Source organism: Podarcis filfolensis (assembly GCF_964270895.1).
Source record: "Podarcis filfolensis genome assembly, chromosome: 6".
NCBI classification, from domain to species: Eukaryota; Metazoa; Chordata; class Lepidosauria; order Squamata; family Lacertidae; genus Podarcis; species Podarcis filfolensis.
The window spans coordinates 62,689,920-62,714,562 of NC_139609.1; the positions used below are offsets into that span (position 1 = coordinate 62,689,920).

General features: G+C 42.0%; 2 protein-coding genes and 1 long non-coding RNA gene across 7 annotated transcripts in view; 2 read left to right on the plus strand and 1 right to left on the minus strand.

The window, feature by feature from the left end:
* Positions 1-1,374: 1,374 nt before the first annotated feature.
* HSD11B1 (hydroxysteroid 11-beta dehydrogenase 1) lies at positions 1,375-15,807 on the plus strand. The gene is made up of 6 exons (XM_083617598.1): positions 1,375-1,958; positions 2,634-2,764; positions 6,469-6,580; positions 9,088-9,273; positions 10,725-10,868; positions 12,440-15,807. The coding sequence occupies exons 1-6, from the start codon at positions 1,871-1,873 to the stop codon at positions 12,655-12,657; spliced, it is 879 nt and encodes a 292-aa protein (XP_083473724.1). The 5' UTR covers positions 1,375-1,870; the 3' UTR covers positions 12,658-15,807.
* LOC310764195 lies at positions 14,645-24,613 on the minus strand. Its single transcript, XR_014549051.1, has 3 exons — positions 24,535-24,613; positions 19,063-19,126; positions 14,645-16,188 (listed from the first exon to the last, which is right to left on the minus strand). It is a non-coding gene; the product is annotated as an uncharacterized lncRNA (long non-coding RNA).
* Positions 16,177-24,643, plus strand: part of TRAF3IP3 (TRAF3 interacting protein 3) — a 36,047-nt gene continuing 27,580 nt past the window's right edge. For 2 of the 5 annotated variants that reach the window (XM_083617463.1, XM_083617464.1), the window contains exon 1: positions 16,177-17,027. Coding sequence is in view for 3 of the 5 variants with exons in the window: in XM_083617461.1 (XP_083473587.1) it covers positions 21,931-21,949 (19 nt within the window). In the remaining 2 variants the exon portion in view is untranslated. Of the gene's footprint in view, positions 17,028-17,149; positions 17,431-21,819; positions 21,950-24,643 lie in introns of those variants that run through there. The other 3 variants (XM_083617462.1, XM_083617461.1, XM_083617468.1) reach the window with 3 other exon arrangements.

Here is a 24,643-nt window from a genome sequence, read left to right on the forward strand (position 1 = left end):
TCCCCCACACTTGCCTTACAGGATCTCTGACATGGAAGGCTGAGGCCACCCAGTGTCTGATATGGACCCCCTGCTTCTGCCACCTCCCTTTGCTGCAACACTGTCTACTTTGCTTTCCTTTTCCCATAGGCATGGATGGCAGCAGTTCATTTATAAGCAACATGTACGCAGCCAGTGATTTTTTTCTGGGGGTACACAGGGAAACGCATTCCCCTAAACATTTTGTGAATCTAAATTTGGCCTCATTGAGGGGCAGTATTTCAATATAAGTAGGAAAATGACAGTGCCCCTAAATATTTTCTTAGAAAAAAAGTACTGTACAGCATATAAGCTACAGTGTGTGTGTGTGAGAGAGAGAGAGAGAGAGAGAGAGACAGACAGACAGACACAGACACACAGAGAGAAACTATTTGTCTATTATTACCATAATAACCCCAAATGTTGAGAATCAAACTGGCTCTTTTCTGCATAACTCTGCCTCCTCCTCTTCATCTAGAGCTCCTTCATTAGTCATACTGGTCATGCTAGTCACTTTTGGCACTGACTTTGAAAAAGATTAGAAAGAAAGAGAAGCACAAGGGGTTTTTTGTATGATCCAGTATGTCTTGGAAGAATCATATAAACATACAAAGTTGCCCTATAGATGAGTGGTCTGACAGTGGTACGCCAGGGTTTCCAACAAAGGTTGTTCCCAGATCTTTGTGGGTGGAGAAACCAGGGATCGAAATGTTCCAGCATTGCAGGGGGGTAGACTAGATGTACAATCTTTGGGGTGGTATGTTCTGGGCCCGTACGACCAGTTGCTTCCGTTTCATCAAGGGGAAAGCCATGCACCTAGTGTATGAAGAACAAAATGGCACACAACACAGTGCTGCTAGTGAACCTAACGTGGTTCAGTCATTGGCACCACAATTGCATTGGATGCAGTGCTGAGTTTATTGGCAACTTGAATATTTGACTGGTCCATAGCTGCGCAGGCACTGGGCATCACATGAACACCATGGTACAATTAGGGCGGATCTGGCTCACAAATCTGTATTAGAACACATTCAGAGTCGGAGGCCCACGACTGTAAAGTGGGGATTAACATATCTTAGAATGGCTTACTCTGTGGTATCAGAAAGCATAAACAGCACCACGTAATGCCAATGATGAATATGAAGTTTTGAAATATTCTACTAATTATGGGCATAAAAGTACTTTGGAGACTGATAACAACTCTGTGAGACTGTCAAGAGTTCCAAAAAGGATCTGAAAATTCACAGCAACACGTTTGTTGGCTCAGCTTCCCAAACATGTGCAACTTAGTCATGTCCACCCATTTGCCCTGAATCCCTGATATTATAACAACAACATCCTCTGCTTCTGCACTTCAGTCTCTGCAAGCTCTTTGGGGTGGAAGTCACAAGCTTCTTGCACTTGAGCCTTGTGCTGTGTGGTGGGTCTATGCCTGGCAGATGTTAAACAATGATTTTTTTAAAAAAAAAATAGCCCACCTGGAGTAGGCAGCCTGGGATCTTCTCTGAAGTGAAACTTGATGCTTTTCAGCAAAGACACACCTCTTTCAGGGTGTTGTGCAAATTTCTCTATTTTAACCGTAGGGACAGGAAATATGAAATGGGACAGCCAGGATCCAAAGATCACGTAGGCCGAAGTTGACAAACAGTAAATTAGAGGCTTGTGATGGAGCTGTTGCCACGAGTACCGTGAATTGTCAGAAGGTTGGACATTTGGGCAAGTTGCTGCCTCTATGCTACCAGGTTTTTGCAGCATAGACATTGCTCCCTCTGTCTGAAACAGCTCTGCAGGGCTTTTTTTCCCTCCTCCTCCTTGCTTCTCATGCTTGATTATTTCCTGACTCTGCAGTGGGATGGGTCTGCTGCAAAAGATTCTGGTTCTTTTTGCAGGACTGATCTTGGCCTTCTTTTTTTATTCGGGAAATGAAGACTTTAAGCCGGGTAAGTTGTTGTTGTTTTTAAGTAAAGACATTTTAAAATAAAAGCAGGGGGGAGACGGAGGGGGAGAAAGAGAAAGGAGTCACACTGGAATGGTTTTTATACAGGAACTGGTGCAAGCCTAAAACGAAACATGTCTGGGTGTTGCTTGCATTGCCGATAATAGAAGGCTTTGCTTGGCAAGCCTTTGAAATACATCATGCAACAGGCAGGGCTTTTTTTTTTTTTCTTCCTGCAAACAGGTGTGGTTAGGAGGCTTGCCATTTGGATTCTCCAACAGCCTTTCATATTCTGTCTATTTTGAAAAGGATTGGGCTTTCTTTAAAGTTGCTTAATTGTACAATTGCTTCAAAAACTTCAAGAAAGCTGAACGTATGAAGTGGCTTGAAAAAGAAATGCATGTTCATGTTTAATTAGAGTAAAATAACAACAACAACAAAAATAAATGGCTGTCTTGGCATTCTGCATCCTTTTTGGAATGTTAGCAATTCTTATGACTGCTGGTTTCTTGGGAGAAGAATGCAGATTAGACTGGAAGATTGTTGGGACTGGGCAACTGATCGGCAGGCAGAAATGGCTGTTTCTCTTCTTGAGCTTCTTGCCCTTTTATGATTTAGTATTGGGTGGTGTGTTTAATGCGATCTTTATAAATGGCTGTCCCTATATCTTGCTCTCCAGAAATGCTGAAAGGGAAGCGTGTGATTGTTACTGGGGCAAGCACTGGAATTGGTGAGCAGATGGCATACCACCTGGCACGCATGGGCTCCCACATACTGATCACTGCGCGAACAGAAGCCAAGCTCCAGAAAGTAAATGTCATATACTCATATATGCATGCCTTTTACTGGGCATGCTTCTGTAGAGTCACCTGCACACACAGGTGATAGATAATGTGTAACCCCATGAATGTAAAATTCATATTTATGTGCATTGGGATAAACATTCACATACGGGTGACAATAAATTGCCAAACATGACAGGAAGGAAGGGAGAGTCGTATGCTTTACTAAAATTCAGATTTATATAAATTTATTTATTTCCAGATGCAATTTAGGTTTTGCAGTTTTACCACCAGCAGAGTGTGAATGCATGTCTCAATTTACAGGAATATCACTTTACAGGAATATCAATGCATTTGCTCATAAAAATGGAAGAGAGAGGCAGTAGGTGCCGTTACAGAAGTGTGACTCATGGGAAAAGGGATCCACATATAAGGGCATTCAAAAATTATGAAAGAAAAGATAAAAATTTGGAAAATTCCTGGTGGGTTGCATGCAGGCCTTTTCTTGTGCTTACATTACTTTCAGGTTGGTTATGGGATGTTTCTGAGCATTTTTTCCCTTTCATTCTGCAAATCCTCTCTCCAGTGGTCTGTACTCTGCAGCATTCCTGGGTGCCTGCATTTCCTGAAAAAGCCATGATGTCCTTGGCTGCACTTTTCTGTAAGCATGGGAAAGCGGGGAGGCTCCTGGCAGCTATTGGCTGCTGTTGTTTGAAAAGTAAAGGGTTTTAATTTTATTTTTTCCTTTTAAAGAAACCATTGAAAAATGATTTTTAAAGGACTTCCTTCAAAAAACAAAACAAAAAAACCCCACCAAATCAGTGATCACACTGTTCTCTGTGCCTTGGCAGCCAGCCCTCCTGGCTTCCTATGTTTCAATTCAAACTCAGGGGAAGAAATCATGCAGTAACATCCCCCCATGGGCCTTTACCAGATCAGGAAGTGCAGGCTGCTGGGAAGACTGTGGAGCTCTGGAGAAACATTTCATGGAAAGAAAAACACAAGACGCACCCACAGCCACTTTGCAGTGATAAGATAAGCCTGACCCCTCATCCACTCAAATTCTAAATCCTAAAGTGAGAAAGAGGCGGGACGGTGGAAGTCTCTTCTGCAATGGAAGAATACTTTTTCAGAACCTGAAGAACAGAGAGTTCAGTACACAGCACTAGGAAAAACCACCCAAGGGTCACCATGCATGTCAATAATGACAAACAGCAGTGTGAGAAGCACAGATGTGGGAAGATTATTGCCCTAGAGTGGAAAAAGAAACAACCCAGGAGGTTTTATAGACAATAGACAATAGCAACCCACACAGCGACTTGAAATGCTGGAACTCAACTCCATTTGTTCCTATTTGCACCCTTAGCCAGGCAAGAAGAGGCAGTGTGTATTAGGTTCATTAAGGGCCACAACTTTATTTGTGTTTTATACAACAAATTCACAGTGAGACTTGAAGCTGTGCAGCCCTAAGGCCTGCCCCTCCTAACCTGAATTGTTCGCATTGCTCCCGACATACACATATTTGTATGCAACGTCACCTAATATCTTTTCAAGGATTTTCTCCCAACATTTTAGAGCATTCGGGCTCATCCTGCCATGATCACACAGAGCTGTGGGCATTGCCTCTGCTTCGCTTCTGGCCACTAAGCCAAGCTGATGAAATTGCACTGTCTGAGTAGAGAACAGGGCATTGGCAATGCCATTATCCAATTCTGGGACATGGCAGGCAAGAAGCAGTACTTTAAAGATAAGGCACCATAGTGTAAATGACTTCACCAAACCCTTCTGATTTCAGAGTTAGGAGATTAACAACATGCCCTTTTGCAAGATTGTCAAGCCAGAAATGGGACATGGAGTTGGCGAACAATCAGACACTGCCATCATTTCAAAGAATTCTAAAAATCTAAGGTCCTGTGATTGCATGTTAGAGCGGGATGGGAATGCCTATTGGCCTGCTTCTTGGTTGGTTGCCTTTGCCATTAATCCAGGCGTAGGCAAACTCAGCCCTCCAGATGTTTTGGGACTACAACTCCCATCATCCCTAGCTAACAGGACCAGTAGTCAGGGATGATGGGAGTTGTAATCCCAAAACATCTGGAGGGCTGAGTTTGTCTATGCCTGCATTAATCTATCCCTTCTTGAGACACATTAAATTTAACAACATCCAGCAATATCAGTCCCTGGACCCTTATGCTCCACAAGTAGCTATATTTTCCCCAAACCCCAGTTGCACTAGAACAACTGTTTACAGGGGGAGTTAACCACCAAGGACGCAGGGGGTTAAGCCTGGGACCTTTTGCCAGTGTAATCTGTGCATTAGCACTGAGCCAATGCCTGCTTGGAGCTGTTAGGATAGTGTTGGTACAGCCAAAGTCTTGCAGCACAGGAGGGGGGGGAAATCTCTTTGCCAGCAGTGCCCAACATGCTCCATCACTCACTGCAAAGTCAAGGAAGAAGGGCTGGTGAGGGGTGGAGTGATTCCTTCATTGATGTGGCTTCAGCCTTGAAGCTGGTGTGCCCACTTGCATGCATGCATCTGCATGTCTAGTGTCGAGCTTGCTTCTTTCTGGCACGGGCGCACTGCCTTTCCTCCAGCCACTCATGGGAACACAGGAAGTTGCCACTGGTCCATCTAGCTCAGCACTGTCTCCATCAGGGATAGCCAGCATGGAGCCCTCCAGATCATCCTTGAACATCCATCATCCTTGAACATTGGATGATGGGATCTGTAGCCAACAACATCTGTTGGGGGCAGCACATTGACTACCCCAGCTGTTGTTCAACTACAACTCCCATCATCCCTCACTAGCAGGACCAGTGGTCGTGGAAGATGGGAATTGTAGTTCAAAAAACAGCTAGAGACCCAAGTCTGGGAAACCCTGCACCAGACTTTCAGCCTAGCAAGTTTTGGCAGAAGTGGGTCCAAGCTAGGGATCTTTATCTTTGTACACTGACTGAATTACTTAACAGAAAAAGTAACAAAGCCTATGATAGGGTTAACTACTGCAACTACGCCAGCACTCTATGCTTAGTACATACTTATGCATCACCTTTGCTTAGATTTTAATAGCCTTTATATTTAAATTATTTGTTATATTGTAAAGAAGAATGCAAAAACTAGTTACTAGAGAGCCAGTGACACTTACAATTAAGTCTGTCAAACTGGAATAATGAAGAGGATTTTCCACCTGCCCTGATTATAGAAAATCCAATGGACTCCTGAATATTGTTGCAGACTTTAAAATGCAGCTCTTGCTCAATACAAAATATGGTCATGATTACAGACACATTTTTAGGACTTCCAATACATTTGTAAAAGCAAGCTAGAAGCCTGACATGGCTGTGACAGCAGCTGTTGCGGTGACACCAGTAAGGGATAAAGTTCTAAAGCCAGAGCCCATACCCAGAATTTGCAAGTTCATTTTAAGAATGTTCAAGCCCATTTTGCTTCATTTTGATTTTTACAATTGAGAAATTTGGTGTTCTTGCAGCTGGAAACTTTGATGAAGCTGCTTTTTCCATTGGAAATTCCCCACTAATAATGCTGACCCTTTAAGCACACAGCCTCCACCCCACCCCCGAAAAAATGTTGTGCTCAGAGTATTCTGGTAAGCTGAACTAGCCAGCTGTTTCCTTGCAATGCTGCATAGCATAGGAATTTAATTTGCTGGGATGCAAAAGGGGCTGAAAGGGCAACGAGCCTCCAGAATTCTCCTTTCCTCTTTGTTTCAGGTGGTTGCTCAGTGCTTGGAGCTGGGGGCAGCATCTGCCAGCTACATAAATGGCAGCATGGAAGACATGGCATTCGCTCAGTCTGTGGTGAAGAAAGCAGAGGAATTGTGGGGTATGCTTACTTTATAAGGACATCAGAAGTGCTGTGCTGGATCAGACCAAAAGCCCATCAAGTCCAGGGCCCTGTTTGCCACAGTGGTCAACTAATAATAATAATAATAATAATAATAATAATAATAATAATAATTAATACCTTTATTGTCAATGTACAACCTGTGTACAATGAAATTAACCGAGCCTCCCCCCCGCCGACAAACACTCAATCTCATTGCAGTCTGTGTGCTTGTCACACAACACACCAACCCCGAATGTCAGTTGCACTATATTATTTTCCATTCAGCAGCCTAACAGCCCATGGATAGAAACTGTTTTTTAGCCTGTTGATATGACTGATTATACGTCTATATCTCCTACCCGAAGGTAGAAGATTAAAGAGGTGCTGGCTGGGGTGTGAATCGTCCCTGAGAATTTTTCTTGCTCTCCTAAGGCAATGATCCCTTGCAATGTCATCTAGCGGGCTCAGGGAACAGCCCATGATATCATGTGCTGTGTTCACCACCCTCTGTAAAGACTTTGTGTCCGTGGCTGTCAAGCCAACGTACCACACTGTGATACAATATGAGAGGACACTTTCTATTGTGGACCAGTAGAAGGAGGTCATCAGCTGTTGTTTAACATTGTTCTTTTGCAAGACCCTGAGAAAATTGAGTCTCTGTTGGGCCTTCCTAACCACCTGAGTTATATTGTTTTTCCAAGTGAGGTCTTCACTAAGGTAAACTCCCAGGAATTTAAGGGAAGAGACTCTCTCCACACCAGATACCCATAGGGAGCTCATACGCAGGACATGAAGATAATAGCCCTCTCCCACTCATGATCTCATCAGTCAATATTCAGGGGTAGACTGCCACAGAACCTGGAGCTTCTACACAGCCATCATAAATTGATAGCCTTATCCTCCATAATGGATTGTTTGGTCACCTTTTAAAGCTGTCCAAGTTGGTGATCATTCATCACTACATCTTGTAGCAACAAATTCCAGAAATTAATAGTGGAAAGTTTAGTGGGTCAGAGCAATGCAGGAAACTCAACCCTGCCATCAAGTGCCTCGCAACTCACCCCTGCTGTATGTCTGTCCACACTGGCGCAGCACCTATGGGTGCTTCCAGGAGGTGTTTATTGTGGGATGAGCACTCCCCGTAGCTGCAGATTTTTCACAGCATCCACATTGGCACCAGTGCCAGCCTGTTCTCCTCTATTTAATCTAAGTGCATCCTTTCTAAGGAAAATAAAACCTGTTACCAACATCGTTAGAATATTAAGGCCCTGTGTGGAAGTGCTGTGTATTACGAGTAGAGAAAAGAAGAATCCCAAAATCATCCCTGTAAAAGCGTGGGAGGATAACGGACAAAACACTGGAATGCAGTGCTTATCTGTATTCCCTGTAATATATGAATGAATAAAATATTCCAGGGGAAAGGCAAGTTTGGAAGCAACCTGAATCTCACACATTCACTCAATTTGAAGAGATTCTTCTAAACCTGCTCCTCACAGTCCACTTGGATTTTCACTATGCTGAATACCGTAATTTGGTATCATTCACAACCTTGGTCACCGCAATGCTCACTCCAAATCATAATAATGCGTTCCAATAGAACTCCTTGGTGGAACACTAGACTACTTACTCCCCTGTTTTTGTTAAAACTGCCCTTTTATGCCTAATATTTAGCTAATTAACACATACTACTATGTTGTGGCTTTGGTGAAGTACTCAATCAAAGAAAAGATGTCCTGAAATCTTCAGTTCCAAAATGGCCACTACCATAGTAGTATAAGCATCACTCATTAACCTGATACAGAAAGCTAGTCCGAGTTCTGCTATGCTATTAAGTGCTCTTAAAGCTTTCCAAAGCTTTCCAAAGCTTTAAGCTCTGTTTTTGATTCTCATGGGCTGCAACTCTCTGTGAATCAGGAATGTGGAGCCTTCTGGCCCAGTACGACCCCAGTTGCTCACACTCACCAAACCATTTTGCAGAAGCTTTTGTGACATGATTGCATGGCTGACACACTGGGAACTGAACCATGGACCTCCCTAGCTAGAAGCACACAACTGGAAGTACTCCAAATCTACCTGAAGAGTTTGGCTCCGGTGTGAAGTGTTAACAGCCTTATATGCCCTGAATCAGGCACAGGCTTGTACGGAGCATCATAACTCACTGAAATATAGATGGCCTGATAGAAAACCTTGCCCAGCCTTACCTCTGCTGAAGATCAGAGCTAGATCACACCCAGGAAAATGTGAATCATTGCTTCAGGGTTGTCATTCTAACATTGTTTCCTTGAGATAACAAGCCTGTTGCAAGCACAAGCTGAGTCCAGAAACTCTGGACCAAATGCAGGAAAAAATGGCAGTGACACAGCTGAGTCCTTCAGTTAGGCACCTCAAATTATACAGACACATGGGTTGGAACCAGGCATCCAAGTATCTTTTATTTTAGAAATTAAACAGCATTGCTAGGATAGCAGAGCAAGACAATTCTAACAACCCTTTTCTGTTTTTAGGAGGTCTAGATATGCTTATTCTGAATCATGTTAGCCCTGCCTTCTTAAGCTATTTCAATAGTGATGTTGCGTATATGCAAAAGGTCCTGAATATCAATTTCTTAAGCTATGTGACCATGACAGCTGCAGCTCTTCCCATGCTTAAGAACAGCGGAGGAAGCCTCGTAGTGGTTTCATCCTTGGCAGGTGAGTACAAACAGCATTTGTGTGAAGTAGCTCTCAGCGGCCCTCAGAGCCTTAGAGCTCCTTAAAACATTTCTGATTTCCCTGCTATGATCGCCGTGCACGTTGATGACTGCGAACATATATGACTGCACACTCAGCTGGTTGCAGCTTCCAATTGTGCATACCCTCAGCCAACTCCAAAAAAGATCACGTGTGGTGGTCAGCTCACATCTTTAATGTGTTTTCTTACCTGAAATGCTCCCATTAATGAAAAAAACCATCTCTGAGCTGCTCACCTTGTTAAGGAATAGCAAGGCTAAGGAATTTTCCATAACAGTGACTCTGGTGACTGTTCTCCTTTGTAGGGTGCAAAACAAACCCGGTGTGAATTATATGGATGGGTCTACTCAATTCTTCCTTTGGCACTTCTGCAAGGATGCCCTCTAGTCCCTTCTCCTCTCTGCTTGTGAGACAGGCCAGGGGCTAAATTTTGAATGTCTCCTGCCACTGCTCAGGGAATGGTATCCAAGTGTTCTACTATTGGTATCTCAATTGAATTTCATATATTCATAATAATCCTCATAGCAGCTTTACCCTAGCACAGGGGACGGGACTCTATAGTCCTCCAGGTGTTGCTAGACTACAACTCCCATCAACCTTAGGTCCTGGTCAGGATGGCTAAGGGACAGGGATGATGGGAGTTGTAGTCCAGCAACCTCTGGAGGACTAAACTTTCTCCACTTGTGCCCTAAGCATTTGACAGGATCTCTGGGCCACAGTCCGGCAGCCTTGTGCTTTTATTAATATTAATAATAATATTAATATTTTGGATTTGATATCCCGCTTTATCACTCCCCTTCAGGAGTCTCAAAGCGGCTAACATTCTTTCCCTTCCTCCCCCACAACAAACACTCTGTGAGGTGAGTGGGGCTGAGAGACCTCAGGGAAGTGTGACTGGCCCATGGTCACCCAGCAGCTGCATGTGGAGGAGCAGGGAAGCAAACCTGGTTCACCAGATTACGAGTCCACTGCTCTTAACCACTACACCACACTGGCTAATACTCTTATTAAGTATGGTTCTGTACAATTCTTCATTGCATTTCTATCAGAATGTTTCTGTTCTGCTTTAAAATTTCACAGGCTATAATCAGAGTTGCATATAACTGCTAATATACAAAACAGCCCTATAGAGGGGGCGGGGAGGGGAAAACAGTTCATCTTGAGTGCTTTGAAAGATATGCAATATCTTTTTTAAAATTCTTACAAGGTCCAGTTATGCCATAAGTTCAAGTTTCTGAGTGCTTACATAACTTGGAAACATTTTATAAACAAAATAATAAGTAAACAAATGGAAGCAGGAAGGGGGAAAATATCTCTCACAGAGATGCAAGCAATGCTGGTTTTACTTTGCCACCTGCAGGAGTATAGTGGAATTTACCCATGACTGTACTATTGTTATACTGTATTTGCAGGCAAAGTTGCATTCCCATTCACTGTTTACTATTCTGCAACAAAATTTGCCCTGGATGGGTTTTTCAGCTCCTTGAGGCAAGAATTTGCCATGCAGAACACCAACGTTTCCATCACACTCTGCGTCCTTGGACTCATCGATACAGGTACAATTTAACATTTTGAAACCTGACTATAAGGACCTGGTTTTCATTGGCAGGTTTGTGCTGTGCTCAAAATCCTTCAGATCTCAACTTCAACAACGTGAACGTAAATATGGATCATTTGTTTATTGCCTTTTTTCTAATCTAAAACACCATAGATTGTAATGCCACGAAATCGCCAAGAAACGTTTTCTCAAGTAGGGCTTGCCCATAAATTATGTTTGGACAGTGAAGCCAGTGGATAAGACATGCAAATTGCTTCTGAAGTGAATATGCAAGCTTTTGCATTAATGATGAAGTGTTATTTCTAACTCAAAAGCATCCATTTGCATCAGTAGAATATAAAATGGTTCCTCAGTTCTTCTCTATATTTCATATATTATTTAGAAGAGAAGGAACAGTGCTGAAGAGAAGAGGGCAATGTTTAACGGTACATTTCTAGGTCTGGAATTGACTGTAAGCTTTCCTTCCCTCCAAACCATGTGAGCTTCTTTGACTTCCTTTTACATAGAGACCCTTTTACATAAACACACCCATGCACATGCAACGGCACAAAGACACAAGAGTTACCATTGGAAACAGCCAGCACATGTAACTCAAAATTCCTGAGAACTTGAAAGAGTGATTTCTAACAAATCACTTGTCTAACGCACAAGTTGTAGGGATCCACTTGGGCAAAACCATGACCGGATGGCAACCACCACAAGCTGTAATGTTTCATCCTATGAAGGCAGTACCAAATATGGTCTACAGTACACTCCTGATGTGGAAACTGCCACTGCAATTAATCATCTGAATTCCTCTGAAATCGTCTATTCTCACATACCACCCCCACACACTTGGAAATTCAGTGATGCACTACAGTGGTACCTCGGGTTAAGTACTTAATTCGTTCCGGAGGTCTGTACTTAACCTGAAACTGTTCTTAACCTGAAGCACCACTTTAGCTAATTGGGCCTCCTACTGCTGCCGCGCCGCCAGAGCACAATTTCTGTTCTCATCCTGAAGCAAAGTTCTTAACCTGAAGCAATATTTCTGGGTTAACGGAGTCTGTAACCTGAAGTGTATGTAACCTGAAGCGTATGTAACCCAAGGTACCACTGTATTTAGTGGAAACAAAGCCAGGCAAAGTTTCTTATCAGCTCCACTAGACTGAAATCCTTTACACATTTATCTGAGGCTGAGCCCCATTAAACCTAATGGGGTTTACTTCTGAGTAGACAGGTATAAGCAGGGGTAGACAATCTAAGGCTGGATGTGGCCCAATCGCCTTCTCAATCCGGCCCATGGATGGTCCGGGAATCGGCGTGTTTTTACATGAGTAGAATGTGTCCTTTTATTTAAAATGCATCTCTGGGTTATTTGTGGGGCATAGGAATTTGTTCATTCCCCCCCCCCAAAAAAAAAAAATATATAGTCCGGCCCACCACATGGTCTGAGGGATGGTGGACCGGCCCACGGGTGAAAAAGGTTGCTGATCCCTGGGTATAATTCACTCTGCCCAGTAGGCACTTGTTGACTAACTTCTTGAACAGAGGGTACCTACTTAACTCGAGTTCCTTTTCTTCCCTTAGAAACGGCCATGAAAGCAGTTTCTGGAGTGGTCCAGATGTCTGCAGCACCAAAGGAGGAATGTGCACTGGAAATCATTAAGGGAGGAGCACTGCGCCAAAGGGAGATTTATTATGAATATTTATCTACAAGAATCCCTGTATTGATCCGGGACTGGGCTCCAAATCTCCTGGATTATATCATTCAGAGGAATTATAACGTTGAAAAACTGAAAGATTAACTGCTCTTTAGCTTTTCTTATTTTATATATTAGCCACATTGAGTCCCTGTCAGGGAAAAAGGCGGGGTATAAATAAATATAATAGCACCTAGAACTTAAGAGCACTGAGAACTTAGTGCACTTGGAAATAAAGCTCTGCCCAAATTTCAGATTTGGCACCCACATGCAAAAATCAAATGTGAAAATTTGAAGTCTTTGGGGTTCATTTTTTTTGACAGAGCTAGTTTTGCTGATAAAAAGGTAAAGTTATAGGTCTGTATCCAAAGATGTCACTCAACTGACTGTAAGTCTTCCATTGTCAGAGGAGGGAAGGGAGGGCGTTTTATGACAGCCCCCCCTCCCAATCTGCATTCCCCCTCCCAATCTGCTGTGAGACCCTTCAGAGTAGATTTAGGGAGACATGGGGATTAGAAGAAGGAAATAGATTTCCTTACTATATCACTTATGGAAGCCTTGTTGTCAGTTGAGAAACGACGATTGATACATCCCATGAGGTTTTGCACTTTAAAAAATAAACCAACAGAGAAACACTGAACTACCTAAATCCATATTTGAAAATGTTGTAAAAAAAATGTGTCAGGGAAATATAAAGTTGATTTCTTGCAAGAAATTGTCTCCAAAATTTTAGCTCTAGCTGCCCAGAATGGGTACAAGGAGACGTAAAATTAAAGCTATATGTAATATTGCTTTCCCTCCTCCCTCCAGAAAAAAAGACATTATTTCATTTTTAAAACCTGATCTTTAAAGTTATAACATACATATTATGCTACTGATTTTATTAAGGGATGGTTTTGTATTTATGGCCTTTTAAGCAATGTTTTTTTGTGCATCCAATGGCTCCCCCATCTGGTGGATTGTGGATTAGATTCACAGGCACCACATTGATCTGAACACATGCCAGCGAGCTGAAACTAGGGCATGGCAGCTCTTGAAACCACGCTGTGCTTTAATATATTGCTTCTGCGTAAGAATTGTCTACTTTTAAAGCTACTGTTATATAATCTTGTTTGTGGTTTATTTGAAGGGGGAAGCAAGTTACACCACAGTTTAGCATTATTCAGGAAAACCTAACTGTAAACATGAGGAAATACTCTATCTGTCCCACAGCCCCCACCACTCTGGAATGCCCTCCCAGTAGGGATTCCTGTATTTGAGCCCTACTTATTTTAGCCACTGTTCATTAGGTTGGCAATGTTCCTGATGTTACTATGATTTATCTTTGTCTAGATTTGTCTCTAACTGTTGTTAAATAGCCATGTAGCATCTTGATCTCAAGCTATCCTCTCCTCTCCAGAGAGTAAATATCATTATTAGGAAATGCACCTTATTTCAGAGTATTCTTGTCCCAGCAAATAGGCTTCCTATTCAGAGATTCAAATGAAGTAACTCCTATGGACTGCCAGTTCCTGTCCCCTGAATGACCAATATCTCATTCAAAGACTGACATTGCTCCTTAAAGTATTACTTGATTATATTTGAATAGAAAATGCAATACTGCTTAATTTACCCCTAATTTCAAGGTGTTTTCACTTTGATTATCTCTCATTCAGAAAGATTGTAACCCTCACTGTGAGGTCCAGGAACCATAAGGGGAAAGAGCACAGTTTTCTGATTCTCAGAAATATTAGGCATCCAGCAGTTTTTGTTCTGTCACATTTCTCCTAAAAGCTCAGCATGAGAAATGAGCTGTATTGAAAACACAGCTCTTCTCATTTTATTGTATCAAAGGCTTAGCTTAGGCAAATTGTTAGACTTGCAGCCTGAAAGCTTTGCTCATCAGGAAACAAAATTATTTTAAGCTTCTCCAACTGAGCCTGTGGAGAAATGAAGACAAATTGTTGGGCAAAGCTTGCTATTTGAACCCAGATGAACACAGAGCCAGATGAATCAGTGCAAAAGGGATTGATGCATGGGTTCATGGCAAAATGTGAAGGATTTTAAAGAAGAAGGGAAGGCCTAGAAAATGAAAGGGTTTGTTCTGTTGTCCCCCGGCACAGTAAAATCAATACAAGTTTGAAGCTGTACAACTATGATTTGTCCCATTGGTGAGGTCAGAGGTGAGAGGCATACGTTGCCTTCTGACACCATCAAAACAAATAAAATCTCAGTTTGGTGGCAACCTGGGAAAATTTCCTGTCTGCTGTACAGGCATGGAGGAGAAACTTGATTAGCCAAACTTACCCGATTCTCACTCTCTGAAATCATTTGCAAACTAAAACACAACCATGCTTCAAAATTCACACTTTCCAAATTTTGTGGTGCAGTTCTCCAGCTAAGTAATGTGTACAAAAATGCACATAGTAGGGTAAAGTCTGAATAACAATACATCTATTGGTGAAAATAAGATACAAAATTGCATTATATTAGCAGAAGTTGTTTTGTTTGTTTGTTCCAGAGCATTCCTAGCAAAAACTCTGCTCAGAGACAGAGCTTTTAAGTGCGGGCCTGTGCCTGGAAAGAACAGGGCAAAGGGTAGGCGTGGATAAGCCCTATATGAAGCAAAATTCACACAAAAATGTTGATGAATTTTCATGAGGACTTATTTTGAAAAAATGCAAATTGACTTGGAAGTGTAAAGAACTGAGCTGAAAACTGGAAAATTAGAAGCCAAGAGAAACCAGATTAACATCTTCACCCATTCCTACTCCCATATCACCTATTTATGCCATCAAATCAAGACTCACTTCATTTTAGAGCACCCCAAATTTTACAGTACTAATATTTACAATACTACAATACTAATGTTATCACCTTGTTTGTTTGCCACTCTTGCCAGCCATTTCTAAGCTCTGCCTCTAGAGTTCATTTTCCAATGTTCATGACTGGACTTAAACTTTGTTTTCAGTAGACTTCGCCCTCTCTTTCAGTATCAGTATTGTGTTTTTATAGTAGGAAGAATGACAGGTAACATAATGGGATCCATCGGGTGAATATTGCTTTAAACAGTGAACTGGTTGGTGTGAACTTGCAAATCGGTCCCCAAGTAATTTTTCAATTAAACTGATGGGATTATGCAATGGAGGGAACTGGGCTCTTCTGTGACTGTGAGATGCTTGTCCTACAACTTCTCACAGCCTACTACTGTAGGATTGTACACCAAGGAAAGTGCCTTCTAACTAAGGGCATACATTAAAATAATATCTACTAAAACAGTTGTCTGTGCTATTTTTTTCTCTCAGTTGTGACATCCTAGTTATTGACTTTCCTCGGGACAGTTCGCAAAGCATCTGCTCTTATATCCTTTCCGCACCAAAGGCCTATTTATTTCCCCAAGCCTTTAAAACCAATCTTAGTTAATATTTTTTATAATCTGCTGCTATGGCTTCAATTTTTGCACCAATGGTCGTGATTTATATTTCATCTGGGTTTTTTAAATTTAAATTTTTTGTTGTTGTCTTGATTTCATTACTGTTCTTTTTAGCATTAGCAATTGTGGGAGTGTTTGTAAGTAAAGGTGGGATAAATATTTAAACAAACAAACAAGCTAGAATTTGGCATAACACAGACACCATCTTCAGTGTTGCCAACAACCTGCAGAGGAAGAGGAAGAAGTAAATCCTGCTGTATTAAATGCGGCTCACTCCCAGGAAAGTGTGAACACTTGCAGCCTAAGTTGGAAGTTTATAGTGTGCTTTAAGTTGCTCATAGTATTATAGATACAGGATGGGTCAATGGGCCACAGTCACTAGTCTAAGGGCACATCTTTTTTAAAAAAATTGAATTGTTGGCAGAAGTCAGAATGATGGAGGACTTCCTGGTTGAAAGCTCACAAAAGAAACCACTATTCTACTGCCACCTTAAAAGCTTGACTGTCACAATGCTTGAGAATGGATGAACATTAATTTCTTCTCAAATCAAGGAATTCTTAATCCAAAAGGTATCATGGCTGATGCCATTATATCATGGTTGACTCGGTTCCAGGGTGCAAACCACAGTCCCTTGGAACGAAGTACAGGCTCAAGGCGCCAAAACAGAAATTCAGCAAAGAACTGTTGCTGCAGTCCCAATGATAGTGAAAGAAATACATTGACTGCCCAACCACAATGAGGTCAAACTATTATACCATGAACCTGCTTGCAGAGTTGTGGGCTTCCTGTCTCCTCCCTTGTCATATCAGAGTAAGCCAGAATGAGAGACAGAGAAAGAGAGGAACTAGGGTAAAGTGTTGTGGCTTATAGTTCCTGTTTTGTTTTGTTTTTTGCTTTTCTTAACGGAGCAGCAAAGTGAAGCCGTCCGAATGAAAATGACAGTTGCAGCATGTTAGTACTTGATAGCTAAACGGGCATCTTCTCGTTTGTGCCTCGGCAAGTGAAGAGCCAGGCTTCTCGGATCTTGTTGAGTTCACTCGGGCCCAGCATGGAAAAGCAAAGGTAAGGACTTCCCTTGTTCGTAATGACCTTCCATTTTCGTTTGTGGATTATAGAAAGCAAACGCAATCTACAAAAAGGAACGTTTTGCTTTTGAGCCTCTGACAACACAATTAACAACGTGCAGCCATAACATGAGCAGGCATTACTTCCCCTGATTAAACTGGTGTGTATGCGGCCATGCCTGCAAGGGAAAGATAAAGGGCATCTGTGTTCATCCGAGGCAAATACTTCGGCCAAGACTGGAAGAAGGAAACCAATAATGTGCTTAAAAGGCCTCAGCGGTGTGCCCAGTTTTGTGGGTTAAATAAAGAGAGCACTTCTCACCTTCATAGTCTGGTTTTAATCTAAGGTAAAAACCTTGTAGCCAAGCAGCTACAAAATAAAGTAATGGCATCCGGAGAAGGTAGGTAGTTCCTAAGCTCTCTGTGGGGGGGGGGGGAACCTGTTGCATAAGTTTTTTGGGGTACAGAATTAATTCATATGCCAGGCTGAATGGGCTTCAAAATCCTCATTTAAAATATTGTCTAGTTTTAGACTTTGAAATGGATTGATTTTTGAAAATAAAGAACTGGTTATGTTTAGTATAAAATTACATGATATGTCTGAACCTTCCACTTTTTAAAAGGAACTCGCAGGAAAAACCAAACAAACTATGACTGCAGTGGTGGTGGACATTAAGAGGGAGTGAGGTGGTGATCACCATACATTTCTCCCCCTCCCTGCCTTTATGACAGTTAAACACTTACAGCACACAGCTTTCATTATTTCTTCAAGCAAGCAGAAATAGCAGCTTTTCATGCTGCCTCTCAGTCTAAACTGGACGTGGCAGAAAATAGAGGAGGGAAAAGGTGGCATGGAACCAGTAAAAGAGAATGAGGATGAAATAATGTGTCAGCTAAATAACTAGACCTGCTGGTATAGGGTGGGATACAAATTTAATTTAACGATAATGATAATGTTAATAATAATAATGTAACATATCTCATTCAGGATATCTCACCTGAGAATTTTGCAGGGCCACCCCTACCAATAGGAAATGAGATGCACCTGCCTCAGGTAGCAGATACTGGGGGACGGCAGCAGCAGCCCTCGGTTGTTCCTGCTAAGACAAGCCTGGCCATTCCCCTCTGTTGGAGGACAGAGCTGTGTTTGCTACATGGCATGCCTTTGCCTCTCTGAACCGACTTGCTGCCTCACATGTTGTGCAGGACACTGTCCCATCACCCAAGCTGAATAAAGATTTAGCTGCCAAGCTTCTAGGCTTGGAATGCTCAGAGAAGGACACCCTGTACTTTGCCTCAAACAGCAAAATGTCTTGGTCCAGCCCTGGTATTTGGCTCATAAAATGTGCCAAGACAAGATGTGCAAAGAAAGTCTGAATGCAAGAAAAAAGCAAGGAAATTGCAAAACAAACCTATTTTCTGTATGCCCTCAAGCAGGAGCTTTGGTACAGTGTTCCAATACTAGAAAGTAAATGGAATTAAATTCAGACAGAATTTTGTAGAAAGAGGACAGCCTGTCTAACAACCATGTGGCAAATGCAAATGTGAATATATTGTGTGTGCGTGCAGAAAAATGAACAATTAAATTTTAGTGGCAGGGAGACGAAACCTGAATTGCTTATTTCTACCATTTTATCTAATCATTTGTGAACATCAATTGTGGTGGCAATTAGTGAACAACTTATGGAACACGTATTGCAGTTCCCACCAATTGGCTGCCTCGTGTCATAACAACAGTGTTGTGGATAAGAAGCTAGCCAGCAAGGACAGATACTTTTTCAGCTTTTGCAGCTTTCTGTTATTTAAATTAATACTTTATTATATCCTATAATTATTTCTATCCTGTTTTTTAGGATATAAATCCTATGAAGGAAGTTTAATCGCAAACATATGCCTTGACTTTCCACTTAACCCTGTCTGTATACATTGTTTTTTAAATATTCTGTTGGGAGCCACCCAGAGTGGCTGGGGAAACCCAGCCGGATGGGCGGGGTATAAATTATTATTATTAGTAGTAGTATTAATCCATTTACCTTTATAAGGCTATCCAGTAGGCCAATGGCATTGTCCAGTATGGGAAGAAGATAGGTGCTCAGGCTGTGAGTGGGAGAAAGAGTTGAAAATGAAGAACAAATTCCTGAATGGTTTTTGATAAAAAGGTTATGAAGAATACAAGTAAAAGGAATCCTACTGAATAAACATTAAAAAGGCAAAACATATTGCTTATTGTGGCTCCTTGATACAATCTTTTTTCACTAATCTTGGTATTCTTCATGTTATCTCATTGGACTAGCAATAAGCAGCAAAGGTTTTGGTAGAGACCCTATGCAGATTGGAGATCCAAGCACGATGAATTTTGCTAGGTGCAATCTGCCTCCAGTTTCTCACTGCACCAGAGGCAGATTTCCTGCAGTGCTAAACTGGGAAATAGGGACTGATAATATATATTGGATAGAGTTAACACTACAGCAGATCTTTCCAAGGAATAGTGTGTCGGCTGCAGTGTGTAGGTGTGTTGCACGAACACTCCCTGCACTTCTCCTGGGGCTGGAAAGGGGTCAGTTTAACTTCCGGTTTGCTAGTAAAACTGAATTACCATGTCACGAAATTATGCATGTCTAAAAAGTGTGTTGCCAACGTGAAAAGTTTAGAAAGCTTTGTGCTACAGCAAGGTAGCCAGTAGGGTTCTGTGCATGAACAGCATAGCCCTCAGCAAGTCTAGCCAATGTAATGCCCTCCAGATACTTTTGTACTACAACTCCCATCATCTATGAACACTAGCCATGCTGGCAGGGCATGATGGGAGTTGGAGTCCAATAATATCTGGAGGGCACTTCTTCTGCACTACAGTCTTCCTTTTAGATCATTCCAGCAATACTGATCCTGATAATTTCAGGTTGTCATGAAATGTGAGATAAAGATGATTCATTTGAAAGTCATCCTGTGAGCCTGCATTTCTGTGGTTGGCTACATGAATGTTTCAAGTCATGTATAAATTATCCACCCTTTGTGTTAACTCTTTCAATTGTTTTTAAGAGACTATTCCCATCTAAGAAGGAAATACTTTCACAAGAGAAAGACTGAAAATTATGTCAACCATATACTTATTTTTAAACAGAGATTGCATTGCACCTCAAAACAGGAGATACATAATAGGGAGGAGCGCCTTTGCTTTTTGAGATACACATGCATAATCACACATACATTCATCATAGAATTTTCCTAATTTCACTGGCTCCTGCCAGAAGTGGCCTGAATAACATACCCTCCAACCTTTCTCCAGGGAAAATAGGGACGTCCCATTTCATAATGATTATTTTACTATTTATACGCCACACATCTTACTGGGTTCTCCCAGCCACTCTGGGCAGCTTCCAACATATATAAAAACATAAGGGGGGGGGGACAGTAAAAAAAATCCTTCCCTATACAGGATTGCCTTCAAACGGATTGGGAGTCAGATAATTCCATACCTTCCACCATTTCACCAATGAAAATAGGAACATCCTATGGAAAAGTGGGACATTCCAGGATCAAATTGGAAACCAGGACGGCTTCTCTAAATCAGGGACATCCCTGGAAAATAGGGACACTTGGAGGGTCTGGGATATTGGATCCAGTATGCAAAATGTGTGGCAGCTGTCTTCTTTGGTGGGCAGCAATCATGTGTCTTCTAAATCCAGAGAGTGAAGCTTGCTTTGAATAATATTAGTTAAGCAAAGTACACATTCCATCATGCACTGTGGGTGCCTCTATTTTTTTCCTCAGTAGAGAAAACAGCAGCTTGAGGAGGGAGCAGCTGAGGTTGGGATACAGTGGGAGGGAAGGTTTTCAAAAAACTACTTCCCCAGCATTATTTCTCAAGTCCTATTAGAGGAGAAGAGACTGGGGGGGGGGCGGTTTAAAAGAGAAAATCCATGCCTCAGGAAATCCATTCTCAAAGTGTAGTTTGGCCCTGGATCTTCAGTGGGTATACAGCTGTGCCTAGCATCCAATATGCACTGACCTTTGGACTAAAACAAAACCCCTGTGTTGCAATACAGAATAATCTTCTCAAATACAGCCACAACACACGGCTAATAAGTATGGTAAATGTATTTTTAGTAGTAGTAGTTAGAATATAACCCAAAATTTACAAATCATAAACATCATTATATAACGTATATATAAATCCATAAACAAGAAATAGTCAACGTAATGAACTGCTGTCAGGGAACACCACGACACAGGCAGAATGCCTTTCAACAGATATTGTCCAACAGTATTGTAGTGGTGGGTATGTAGAATTCAATAATGAACAGCAAACAAGCAGAACAGTGTTTCCAGATTAAGTCAACTGTTTCAAAGATGAATCTTCGACAGCTAATAATAAAATTAAATACATTACATACAATGAATGAAAACAAAAATAACAGTGACCAACCTGCATATTAGATAATCAATAAAAAACGAACAAATGTGGAATACATACCAAATAATTTCTAATAAATTATCCATTCAGGTAAATGGGATACTTACTAATAATACATTTACCATAGTTATTAGCCACGTGTTGCGGCTGTATTTGAGCTGACCTTTGGACTGGCAAGCAATGAGGGAATGAAGATGGGCAATTTACCAAGTGCTTAATGCTGGGAAATTTGTCAGTTTCTTAAAACATCTGCTAAATAAAGCACAGTATGCTTGAAGTGCAGCAGCAGAGAGGCCTGTGGCTAGCTCTGTCACACACAGCAACTGCTCTTACTTCACCCAGTCCATTAACCAGCTGTGCTGCTATGGTGTGACACAACCTATGCCTCCACACATTGCTGCAGCACTTTGTCTCTACTTCCTGGTTGCATGTTAAGGGAAGCAAATGATTCATACGTTCTGAAACTGCAAGTCTATATATATGTGGGCTAATGGTGTTGTTTCAAAAAGGTGGATAAAGTATTTTTGAAGTTGTCTTTCTCTTAGGAGGAAAAAAAATCTGCCTTTAAGAATAGATGGTGCTGCTCTTAAGCTTGCAAAGTCCTCTGCTTATTTGGGCTTTTGTTTGATTTTTAGCCTATAAAGCTATATCGTGTAATGTTGTAGATTATCTAGGGTATTTTATATCCACAAGTCATAGAATCATAGAATCATAGAGTTGGAAGAGACCACAAGGGCCATCGAGTCCAACCCCCTGCCAAGCAGGAAACACCATCAGAGCACTCCTGACATATGGTTGTCAAGCCTCTGCTTAAAGACCTCCAAAGAAGGAGACTCCACCACACTCCTTGGCAGCAAATTCCACTGTCGAACAGCTCTTACTGTCAGGAAGTTCTTCCTAATGTTTAGGTGGAATCTTCTTTCTTGTAGTTTGGAACCATTGCTCCGTGTCCGCTTCTCTGGAGCAGCAGAAAACAACCTTTCTCCCTCCTCTATGTGACATCCTTTTATATATTTGAACATGGCTATCATATCACCCCTTAACCTCCTCTTCTCCAGGCTAAACATGCCCAGCTCCCTTAGCTGTTCCTCATAAGGCATCGTTTCCAGGCCTTTGACCATTTTGGTTGCCCTCCTCTGGATACGTTCCAGTTTGTCAGTGTCCTTCCTGAACTGTGGCGCCCAGAACTGGACACAGTACTCCAGGTGAGGTCTGACCAGAGCAGAATACAGTGGCACTATTACTTCCCTTGATCTAGATGCTATACTCCTATTGATGCAGCCCAGAATTGCATTGGCTTTCTTAGCTGCTGCGTCACACTGTTGGCTCATGTCAAGTTTGTGGTCAACCAAGACTCCTAGATCCTTTTCACATGTAGTGCTCTCAAGCCAGGTGTCACCCATCTTGTATTTGTGCCTCTCATTTTTTTTGCCCAAGTGCAATACTTTACATTTCTCCCTGTTAAAATTCATCTTGTTTGTTTTGGCCCAGTTCTCTAATCTGTCAAGGTCGTTTTGAAGTGTGATCCTGTCCTCTGGGGTGTTAGCCACCCCTCCCAGTTTGGTGTCATCTGCAAATTTGATCAGGATGCCCTTGAGTCCATCATCCAAGTCGTTGATAAAGATGTTGAATAAGACCGGGCCGAAGACAGAACCCTGTGGCACCCCACTAGTCACTCTTCTCCAGGATGAAGAGGAACCATTGATGAGCACCCTTTGGGTTCGGTCAGTCAGCCAGTTACAAATCCACTGAGTGGTAGCATAGTCAAGACCGCATTTTACCAGCTTCTTTACAAGAATATCATGGGGCACCTTGTCAAATGCCTTGCTGAAATCAAGGTAGGCTACATCCACTGCGTTCCCTTCATCTACCAGGCTTGTAATTCTGTCAAAAAACGAGATCAGGTTCGTCTGACATGACTTATTTTTCAGAAATCCATGCTGACTATTGGTGATCACAGCATTCCTTTCTAGGTGCTCACAGACTGTTTGCTTAATGATCTGCTCCAGAATCTTCCCTGGTATTGATGTCAGACTGACTGGGCGGTAATTATTTGGGTCCTCTCTTTTCCCCTTTTTGAAAATAGGGACAACATTTGCCCTCCTCCAGTCTGCCGGGACTTCGCCTGTTCTCCAGGAATTCTCAAAGATGACTGCCAGTGGTTCTGAATCACATCTGCCAGTTCTTTTAATACTCTTGGATGCAGTTCATCTGGCCCTGGAGACTTGAATACATCTAGACTAGCCAAGTATTCTTGTACTATCTCCTTAGTTATTCTGGGCTGTGTTTCCTCTGCTGAATCATTTGCTCCAAATTCTTCAGGTCGGGCATTGTTTTCTTTATCGGAGAAGACTGAGGCAAAGAAGGCATTGAGGAGTTCAGCCCTTTCTGTGTCCCCTGTTTGCATTTCACCATCTTCTCCTCTGAGTGACCCCACTGTTTCTTTGTTCTTCCTTTTGCTACGAACATACCCATAAAAGCCTTTTTTGTTGCTTTGAACCTCTCTAGCAAGCCTGAGTTCATTCTGTGCTTTAGCTTTTCTGACTTTGTGTCTACACGTGCTGGCTATTTGTTTGAATTCCTCTTTGGTGGTTTCCCCCCTTTTCCATTTTTTGTACACATCCTTTTTTAATCTTAACTCAGTTAAAAGTTCTTTAGATAGCCACCCTGGCTTCTTTAGGCACCTTCCATGTTTCCGTCTCATTGGTATTGCCTGAAGTTGTGCTTTTACTATCTCCTTCTTAACAAACTCCCAGCCATCATGAACTCCCTTTCCTTTTAGTATTACTGTCCATGGGATCTCACCCAGCACTTCCCTAAGTTTTATGAAGTCGGCTTTCTTCCCTAAGTTTTATGAAGTGGTTGTTGTTGTTTTTATTAGCTTTGTAATTGCCATGTGTTCAGTCACTAGGGTTGCTAGACAATCAAGTCTGACCTGAAGAGTCTCCAGGTGGAGCGCAAGAGTACTACTACTACTACTAATAATAATAATATTCAACCTGGCAGGGCCTGGTTGAATGACAGTATTGATGCTCTGAGGTGTCAGCCCACCTCTGCTCCCTTCTCCCAATTAATCTCCATCTCTAGGGCTCACCCTTATGACACCATCAGGGGCCGCCTCCAGGTCTCAGGGTTGGGCCCTGAAATCTCAGGTTCTGGGATGCTCCTGACCTAGGAATGCTAGCAATCATAATCACAACCAA